At 42.5% G+C, this 10,978-nt stretch overlaps 1 protein-coding gene across 2 annotated transcripts in view; it reads left to right on the top strand.

The window, feature by feature from the left end:
• The first annotated feature begins 656 nt into the window (after positions 1–656).
• The window catches only part of LOC126251569 (cuticle protein 16.5-like), a 51,444-nt gene continuing 41,122 nt past the window's right edge, over positions 657–10,978 (top strand). The window contains exons 1-2 of one of the 2 annotated variants that reach the window (XM_049952089.1): positions 657–695; positions 2,191–2,512. In XM_049952089.1, the coding sequence (XP_049808046.1) occupies positions 684–695; positions 2,191–2,436 (258 nt within the window). In that variant the 5' untranslated portion in view covers positions 657–683 and the 3' untranslated portion in view covers positions 2,437–2,512. Of the gene's footprint in view, positions 696–2,190; positions 2,513–10,978 lie in introns of those variants that run through there. The other variant, XM_049952088.1, reaches the window with a different exon arrangement.

The raw sequence follows: 10,978 nt of genomic DNA, 5'->3' as shown, positions 1-10,978 counted from the left end.
TGTACAAATCATAAACATTATCAAATCGATTGTTGTCAGTTTGTCGGAGATAGTTTCGTCTGGAGAACTTTGGACCAGCAGTTGTTACGCAATGTTCCATAACGCGCCATATTAGCAATAATATCTTTCCTTGCTTGATGTTTGATTTTCACCATTGCGACCCAGTTAGCCTGTATACAGAACTACTGATTGTTATAACAATGGTCGTCTACCAGCTGAATGACTTTATGCCACACTTATAGTATGCTACATATACAACCATTATGCTCATTGTGAGCATCTGTATCGCGTTATTCCTCAGTGCAGTCAGATCACGTCATGACACATTTTTGAGGCCACTATTCATATTGTATTGTGGGCACCTTTCATCGGCGCCAACCTATGTACAACTTTCATGTCCACTGGTTTAAAATTTTTAATGTACGGACACCATACACGCTTATGACCTGGGAGATCCTGTACGTGAAAGCCCTACCCGACACTGTCTTTTAATGTGATTAACAAGTAAGATGCTGTCTACGGCAGCTCTGCAAACAATTGGAGAGCCGCTGGACCGGACTCTCCAGTGTCCGCTGGAGGAGGCAAGGCCGTGCAGAGGGTCGCCGGGCGTGGCTCTGCAGGTATATAAACCCGGACCCTCCTCTGGTCTGCACAGTCTGCACCGCCGACACAACACACGCAACATGTACAAGCTGGTGAGTCGCAAGCAGCCTCATCTCCTGCAGCCTTCATTAGCTTTATTTCACTTTCATATTAGAGATAGTCGCAGGCGTACACGTGAATCTCAATACTAATCAACATAATGGCGACAACTCCTATTATTACCAAGCAGTGAAATGTTCGTTAAATGTTTTGGTCCCCTATTGTAAAATACATTGTATAAGTTAGATTACTTTGGTCTTATTTCCGTCATAACGGCCCTTGGAGGACTGTCAAATTGAGAAATGAGACAGAACAGTTTCTTTTTTTAATGGCGCTTTCTTTTTTCCGCTTCAGGAACATACTTTTTTTGCGAACGTGCTCTTTAGCGACCGTTGCTATATACAGGGTGGTGAGAAAATGTGTGAAATGCTTGTAGGGATGTTACAGGGCAGTTGTACTGAGACATAAATGTCAAGAAAGAAATTTAATACGTTGCTCCGTTTCGGGGTTATTTAGCATAGAAGTTAGCCAATCGGGGCTTCGCGCACTCGCATTCAAGCGGCCTGCCGGCCGTGTTGCCCAACGAGTGCTCTGTCTCGTTAGCTGAAACTTAAATTTACGCTCGCGACGATCTGATAGGCTAAACTCAAGGCTAAATAACTCGGAAACGGCGCAACGTATCGAATTTCTTTCTTAACATTTATGTCTCAGTACATCCTGCCCTGTAACATCCCTACAAGCATTTCACACATTTTCTGACCAACCTGTACAGTCAAACTTTCCCTAGTATGTGATTGAGACGCAGTGTAGTTTTATAACTTGACGCTTCGGTCACGGTTGCAACAAAGGCGGAAACGATTATTGATAAAAATCCATGACGACATGGTCACATACCGAGAAAACCTTCACTGAATACAAATCTTCTTCATCTAGAAAAATTTTCACTTACCATCTTTACATTAACAGATTATCAAATTGCATAAAAATGAATCTTGAAGGAAACGCTCACCTGACTCGTATCTCATTTTGTAATAAGTCTTGCTAATGATACGAAAAATTAAACAGAAAGAGCACTAGCAATCTGATATTGCCTCACATTTCTTTCTTCAAATTCACTAGATCTCGCATCAATTCTCTTAAAGTTGTGTCTGTTATTATGTTACGGTGTTCACAAGCTATTTCCTCCAAACGTCAAAAATAAAGGCATTGTTACAAATGCCTCGAAACACTCAATCAATTGATTTATTTGCGTTTGCTCATGTGTGATCCTACTTGTCTGTACCACTCACAAATTTCTCCTTGAACTCCAGAGTTGGCAAAATTATTCCTTTATGTATCACAGCCACACAAAGTGAATAGGTTCTTTGCAGCTAATTTTCCTGGAATTATGAAGTTATTCTAATAACAGAATCGACGCAGTTTACAAATAACCATAGGCTTCCTAGTATTGCACAATTTTCTTAGTTTCCAGGAATTTTTTTTTCACAATGCCAACTGTACAACAATTTTGGAACACAACGATGTGAGACGCGTGCTGTGTGCTTACAGGTGATCCTGCCCCTGCTGTTCGCCGCCGTGTCGGCCGGCTACCTGGGAGGCGTGGCCGTGGCGCCAGCGGCCGTCGCCGCCCCCGCCATCGCCGCCCCCGTAGCCTACGCCGCCCCCGCTATTGCCGCCGCCCCTGCCTTGGCCGTGGCCCCCGCTCTGCGCGCCGCCCCCCTGGCTCTCGCCGCCCCCGCCATAGCCGCTCCACTGCCTTATGCAGCTGCGGCACCGATCCTCAAGATCCACTGAACGAGAGGATTACTACAGGCGTACTGCCATTTGTAAATACATAAATAATAAGAAATATACAACCAAACAAACCTGACTTGTTTTGTTTTATTTTTCACAAAATCTCCTGAAAAACATTGTTCTGGGTTTCAGGGAAGAATACACACTGTAGTGAAGTTTCAACAATAAGTTGTGAGCTATCACTTTCAAAGGTTAAATCTGAAGTTGAATCGCTGACTCATCTCTCACCTTACAGTCGAATGGATGATAATCATTTGGAAAGCAAGAACAATATTTCATCAAAAATGGTTCAAATGGCTCTGAGCACTATGGGACTCAACTGCTGTGGTCATAAGTCCCCTAGAACTTAGAACTACTTAAATCTAACTAACCTAAGGACATCACACACATCCATGCCCGAGGCAGGATTCGAACCTGCGACCGTAGCGGTCGTGCGGTTCTAGACTGTAGCGCCTTTAACCGCTCGGCCACTCCGGCCGGCAATATTTTATCAATATTATTGACACTGCATGTCTGCATATCTGGAAAAATCGTCATAGCACAGCGGAATACAAAGAAATACTAGCTGCAATTTGGTGTCGCAAGAAATTTTTAAACAAAAAAAAAATCAAATCGCTCTCAGGCATCAGAAAGTGTTGCCGAAGGAGGAAAACGTCTTTTTGAGGCGGTAAATTGTTCTTCATAGAACTACTTACCTAAAAGAAAACCTAAAGGAACAGAGCACAACATAGATACAGATTATTTGACTCTAATTACCGAAACTGCAGACATGCAAAACCACTTCCGCGCCGTGTATCAGATACTCGTACATTTCACATGTATTATTGTTCGTCGAGACCTGGTACAGTGTATAGTGTTTACCATGTAGAAAGGTTTGATCTACAGTATCTTAGTCCTCAGCATTGTCTAGTACTGTAAAAGTGCTGATTAGATATTCGTTTAAATTCGACGATGCAGATGGCCTGATACGAAGCGAGGTGTGGAGTGGTAAGACACAGAACTCGTATTCGGTAGAGGGGCATTTCTAATTCCCTCTGGCCATACAGATGTATCTCTCCTATGATTTAACCTAAATCACCGAATTCGACTATCACTAAACAATACGAAGTCTTTTGCTTAGTAATAAACTAATTACAGAGTTGGATTCCACATCTAGATGTATTTTTTCATTTTCTCATTTTAAGTTGTATCTGGCTCCTTAATCCCTACACATCAATTGCAGAAAGTCTCATACAAAGCATGTGCAATTATTTAATATCAACACAGAAATGAGGAGGCAGTATTACTATATTTTTTAATTTTTCCGTATTTACAGATACATTTTGCCTTCGGACGTTTGCCCCATTGTCTTCCATGCACTAAACCTCTCCATATTTCAAGGTCCATTGTCAGAATTGACTCCCGTTTCTTCAGTTGCACTCCTTCCGCTCCTTCTCTACCGCTCCGCCAAAGTAAGCAAAATTCAACCTGTCCTTTGCTGTCGCTGCTTCTTTCGTGGTATGCAGTTCTCTTGCTACCATGCGAATTCACTTAGTCAAATCGGCCAAGGTACTGTTTCAAACTGTATCATCAACTACATGAGAAGTCAGCTCCCATTACGTCCTCTGCCATTGGCTCTGGCGATTAGTACCATCAATCAGACTTGCCCTCTCATGTTCACTGCGTTTATTTAGGATCATTATGTTGTAGCCACTACGTATAGCACCCGCTTAACAGGTAACTGCAGTTACGTTTATTCTGCTCTGTCGATAAATGTGGAAGGACAGATTGAGCGCTTCCGTGCTGCTCTTGTAACTGGGGAGCAGCTATAGTGCGAAGAATTCACACAAGCACGAAGCATCGAGTCGCTAAATTTTTACAGATGAAGGGAGGTCTGTTTGAGCATCTACTCTGAATTATATGGTTTTCTGAGAGACTTATTGCGCTTGATAATCTAAAACAGGGGCAGCCACAGAATGCAAGATTTAATAAAGCATATCACATAATTGACTAATAAAACGTGCGAAACTGAAGTGAGAGGGTCGAAAAGCCCCTGTCGCAAGTGAGTTAAAAGGCAAACTTATTATTTTCAGAGTACATCGATTCGTCAATGGAAAGGATTCTTCCTAAGAGAGGAAAAAAATGGTATCGAGAGTATACAAAGAAGAGCAGCTTAGATTGTTGCAGGTTTGTTTGCTTTTTAGAAATGGGTTTCGCGGATATTGAATAATAGCGGCTAGTAGAAACGCGAACAATGACGCCTGTCGTTACAAAATACGCCACAAACAAGTTATCGGTGCAGCTCTACGAGTATTCTTTTCCATTCCTCACAACATTGTTGACAACATGCCGGTCTGAGGCGTTTTGTACTACTGTCTTGAAGGTTGTCCATCTGCATTTAAGCTACGAATCAGATGTTTAACTATGGATGTCTAACGTAATCTGAAAAATGTTTCTTGTCGAAGTAGAAATGCCTTCTGATATTCCTATTCGCACTCAAGAGTTAGTGTTGCTATAACGGCTAATTGTCACTGACACTCTTCTCTTCGTTAAGTGAAACGAAATGTTCGCGCCTGTTTGTAATGAAGACATCTAAGGCACCAGACATCGCGCACTAAATCTTCATACACTCGCTTTTCAAAGTACTGATGTGGGTTTTACGATGCATAATGCCGCAGATGAACACTAAATATGACTACTCCTTTCACTCGAACATAATGGCACATCGAAGTACGATGGACAGAGCATGCAGGAGATGTGTGCAGGCATGTGACAGGAGGCGATTTCTGCAGTAAAATCACGGTTTACGGCATTCTCTGTGGTGGGAAGCTCTCCTTTTCAGTAACAAGGACAAATTCCGCGTCAATATTGCACATATTTTCCGAGTTAGTTTAATTTTGCCCACCATGCATGTTTCATTTGTAGCAGCAGTTATCCGGCCAGGCACTCAGTTTCTCTAAAGTATTATTAGCATACGTCTCTGCTGCTATACTGAAAGTCTACGTCATTGTGTGTTTAAAATTTATACTCGCTATCAACGACACCATATTCTCTATTAAATAAAAAATACAATATAGCAGATAAACAAAGCCACATGTTTCACGTCCATTATCATCTTCATCATCATCATCATCATCAACAACAACATTAGTTAATTCATTCTAGATTAATGGAGAAAACCTCATTTTACAAGCTAAAGTCGATTAATAATTCACTTCACTTCATACTAGTATTCCCTCATTTTAGGTCATAAAACTATTTCGTAAGAATTCAAGTGAAATATTCTGGATATCTCCTCAGAACTAAACGCTGTGTCGGTGTTCCAGAAGGTACCAATTGCAGATTACAGATATTCAAAGGTGTGTGCTGCATTACACGGCCAGACAAGAAATCCAGCCGACTCCAGACGATGAATGAAAGACACAGACAGGTCACACAACTCATTGACTGCGCTTTGTGCATGACGTGAAGCGTAAGACTAGAGAGAGAGAGTTCCCACGCCCGGGTTCCCGGGTTCGATTTCAGGCGGGGTCAGGGATTTTCTCTGCCTCGTGATGACTGGGTGTTGAGTGATGTCCTTAGGTTAGTTAGGTTTAAGTAGTTCTAAGTTCTAGAGGACTGATGACCATAGATGTTAAGTCCCATAAAAAAAAAAGAGAGAGAGCCGTCCAGACACCGGAAGATGGACGCCTGTAGGACATTCTCTGACATGGGCGAGACGTTTAGCATCCGTAGACACCTAGGGCCGTGGCCGCTTGGAGTAAATACACTGCTAGACTTCAGGGGAGAGGAGACAGCTGGGAGGTCACTCAAGACTTCCTTTCGGATCGCACCTACAGTCTCTGAGAGTCCGTTGCGTATGCTGTCATAACGTACTGAACAAAGCACAATTCCGGTGTAAATTTTGTAACCTGTTTGGACATGAGTTGACATTCACCAAGGCTGTGTCATTCACCTGTAGGCGAGTTAGGCACGTGGGACAAGACTGTTCTGAGTGTCTTTGGGCGACGATACGCCAGAAGGAACAGTGTATAATTATAGTTTACATGTTGGAGGCACAGGTTCTCTATTTTTACTTTTTGCTGTCGTAAACAGCAGTAGTAAATTATGCACAATGCCAGACACACGTTCTGTTACTACGAGTGAGATTGCTCTCAATCTAACGGAGTATGAACAAGTATCTTCAGAGATAAATTTCAATAACAGCAGAAAGAGGAGGAGTTACGCGGACAGGTAAATGTTTTACAAGCTGTGGTTCAGTAGTCAGAATCAGGATCTGAGCAAGTCAAGGCGGCAGCATGTGTACCCTTCTCTTCTTCTTTCGATCGTTCAGCCGGTGCTCAAATGGCTCTGACCACTATGGGACTTAACATCTGAGATCGTCAGTCCCCTAGAACTTAGAACTACTTAAACCTAACTAACCTAAGGACGTCACACACATCCATGCCCGAGGCAGGATTCGAACCTGCGACCTTAACGGTCGCGCCGTTCCAGACTGAAGCGCCTAGAACCGCTCGGCCACAACGGCCAGCTTCAGCCGACGCTTTAACAACACCATATTCCTGGCAAGTCAACAGAGGACGTAACTGAGTTCATTGATAATGCTAGCTCTACCTCCGCAGTGAAAGTTTCGTCAAACGAGGTTACACTCCGTGTATCTACTTACGACTGGCAGGTGAAGTAAAGAAATAGGTATTGTACCGTAAACTTCTCGGTAATGCCGAGATATTCGAACTGTTAGCTAACGGGTTACAAGAACGTTATTAAAAACAGAACAGCAAATCGAATACCTTCGCACAGAAAAGTATGGAGCCAGAGGTAAAATTCTCCTATCAGAGCTCAAAAAGACGAATATGCTCCTGTGTAGTAAAAAACTGACTGAAAAGTAGGATACCAACTTCCTTATTCTACTTTCCTTAGCACCTTCAAAAATTTCCTCAGACAATTTGGATTGCGAACTCATTTGCGATCCTTTTAACTTGCGAGTCAGCTCTAACTCCCACAAACTACAATAAGTGTAACTTGCTCACACTTACTAGTCCATCGCTGTAAGTCGTTCGTACCCAACCATTCTCACTTCCCTATTATCACTCAGTTACCCCAACTCATTTTTTTGTCTCTTTGTGTCGCTGTGTCACTGCTACTATCTCATTCATTCCTTGGAATAGCTGCTGTATCTTCTCACTGCTACTAATTCTTCCTCGCTGTCACTGACATAGACTCTCTCACTCATTATCACTAGCTCCAACCCACTTTATCCTTCCCTCTGTGAATCACTCCTGGCTCTGTCTCCTTCACTCTTTTTCTAACACACTTCTTTCACTGTTAGCTCTGTTCGACTGCCACTGTGCCCCTCTTTCTCTCACACTGCCATTGTCTCCTTTGCTCTTTCTATAACACAACTACTGTCAACTATCTTCCAGTATTTATTACCATTCCACCCCTTTCCCTCTGCCTCTGTCACGTACTCTGTCAGTATAAAAGAGGGCGAATACATTCGCATACCATAATTGTTGGAAAAATTTTGAAAAGCACTAAGGAAGATAGAATGAGGAATCTGATACCCACTTTTCAGTCAATCTTTTAAACACGAACATCTTTGCCTTTTTTATGCTCCGACAGGAGCATTTATCCACTTGTTACTCTGAGCAGTCGACGACCCCCACGTGATGAGTGACAGGGACAGCTGGCGTCAAGTTAGTCACACCCACGCCGCTTACCTTACAGTCTCGCCAGCAGCTGCCTGGTGAGCTGCCAAGAAGACAAGAGAAAAGTCCGAGGCTGCTCCAGCGACAGAACACACCAGTCTGCAATGTACTGGAGAAGTAATGCTGTCAATGAGCTAGTTGTTAAGTGGTTCATCACACTTATCGAAACGAGGGAGATCGTTTCTGATCTGCGACTGTGACCTACAGGAAAAGTTGCATCACTCGTCTTTCTTTTGAACCGAATTCTAGAACTTATTCTGGCATCAAAACCACTTGTCAGGAAAATAAAAATGTCCCTATGCAGCTATCACATAAAATGAAACTTGTTCTTGCATTCATTACACACTGAGGTAAATAGAAGTTGTTACACCATGAAACACCAGTAAAATATTTACCAGATTTTGTGGAGATGTTCATGACTAGTATTAAATGATTAAACTTTCATTCATTTTGGAACTGATGTCCACCATATCAGTATGAAGTGTGGTCCCCACTGCCACGAATACATTCTTCTAGTCGTCGTGGCATGAACGATAATGACCTAGGAATGCAGCTTGAGGAATTTCTTGTCATGCTTGAAACACACGCTGTGTCAGTTTGTGAAAGTCGCTGGTTGAACGCTGTGCACGAAAATGTATCAACGTTATCCTGCCAAAATACACCATTTGGTATGTTGCCCAGGAAGGGTATGACAACAGCTCTACCCAACAATTACCAATGCAGACCAGTTATGATTTTCAATAGCTCTCCACATATTATTCTTAGAGTAGGGAACTATGGCTTTCGAGAATAGCCGGTTCCTGTCATCTTCCATCAGGTCCGTCTAAGAACATGCTGAAGTCGATCTCACTGCACAAACAGACGTGTAACTGATCGCAGAACACCATAGAATGTCACTCGATGTCCCAGATGACGCTGCCTGTACACCACACTAACATGAGTTAGAGTGTCACCGGTAAACAACGCATGGCAAACTTCATACAGTAATCTGTTTCCAACGATTCTTTGTGACACTCTTCCAGTAACCTATGCCCACATTTCAGCAGCTGTCATGCATTTAATCACTACACCCAGTCACGGTTTTCTGGTGGTAAAATCCTTATAGAATTACCCTTGCCTACATTTGTCTCACATTATTGTCCCTGCCACACAAATTCGTCATCATCACGGAAGTTAATTCATCACAGGTAAACGGCGAAAAAGTAATTATACAGGCTACAACATATTATTATTTTTCTTTATAAGACAAGTTTTCATTTTGGGCCATAAATCTGATGGTTAAAATTCAGATAAAGTACTCGTGCTTGTAAACGAAACCTATAGCCTGCTCTTCACAAGAGGCTGGTTAAACTTTATTAATGTACAGACGTATTTACTTTGCGATGCTCAGACAGTTACCATATTATTTGATGTCATTAAACGATTAAAATGAAAATTTATCTTCAACCTGCGGATCTTTTAGAAACACAGACAATGTTGGAGCATAGGGCGTATTTTTACAGCTGAAAAGGCAAACAAATATGCAAAATTTTTGGTTGGTGTGATGAATCACAGCTGGCTCATAAAGTATAAAATTAAACGTTAATGCAGATGAGTAGGATACTGTGCACGAGAGCTTCTTTAAAGTTTGGAAGATAGGAAACGAGGTACTGGAGGAAGTAAAGCTGTGAGGACGGAGTCTGAGTCGTGCTTGGGTTGCTCAAATGGTAGAGCACTTGCCCGCGAAAGGCAAAGCTCCCGAGATCGAGTCTCGGTCCGGCACACAGTTTTAATCTGCCAGGAAGTTTCAATACTGAGAAAGTTTATAGAATCGGCATTTGAAGCTGACCGCAGAACAATCCTACTGCTGCCAACATACACTCCGCTTAGGAACCACGAAGATAAGATACGTGAAATTAGACTCATACGGCGCCATGTAGAGAGTCGTTTTTCCCTCTCTCTATCTTCAAGTGGAACAGGAAAGGAAGCGACTAGTTGTGGAACAGGGGACCCTCCGCCACACAACGTACGGTGGCTCGCGGAGTGTGTATGTAGATGTTCACTTCGGTAATCCTTGCAAACAACCACATGTTGCAGAATATCTACAAACTGCTAATACTACACCGCCAGATGTACAACTGATACACGTAAGCACGTGGTGTGCAACTTCCGCAGCACGCGTCACTTTTTTAAACTTGGACGGAAACTTACAAAAAAGGTGGTCGTTACAACCACAAAGAGATGGTCGAAGTGTTCTCGACAAATAACTGTTGACACAAGAGAATTTAATGGAAATAAAACAGAATGACGAGGGAGAGTATTTTAGCAACAAACAACTTTCAGCTTTCCAGTGACGTGCGTATTTCGAGGAATACGGCGTGGAAAATATCAGCATCGTCCAAAAGAAATATAATTTTTAAGCCAGCCTTTACCTCCGTCAGCGAATTATCCAACGCGGTGCCGCGGTGTCGGAATTCTAGAGTCCATGTATTTAACGAACTGCGCCAGTTTCAACTACGATCGCATTTTTGGCTGGTGCAATATTCATGTTTCAGGTGATTAAACACTACATGAAAACTTGTCTCAAATCGCCAATAATGATTTCCTCCTAATATATGAGCTGGAATACTATCTTATATTGCTACCATTCTGTTTGAATGCCGTCACAGTTATTAGAAACTTTACATCTTGATACCCGCGAGCTACTATGTTTTCCAGATGGCTGACCACCATCCCTCTTGGATATAAATGCTTGTGAGTAACTCCACAACTGATACACTCACCGTTATATTGGAATGAGAAGACCTGTCTCATCACCAGAGCGACTGTCGGAAGTCATTGAAAAACCTTTCTTCCTAAGCTCTTGAACTATGTGG

Source organism: Schistocerca nitens, chromosome 4 (assembly GCF_023898315.1).
Source record: "Schistocerca nitens isolate TAMUIC-IGC-003100 chromosome 4, iqSchNite1.1, whole genome shotgun sequence".
Classification (NCBI taxonomy): domain Eukaryota; kingdom Metazoa; phylum Arthropoda; class Insecta; order Orthoptera; family Acrididae; genus Schistocerca; species Schistocerca nitens.
Note: the sequence above shows the minus strand (reverse complement) of the source record. Positions and strands in the feature narration are given on the sequence as shown.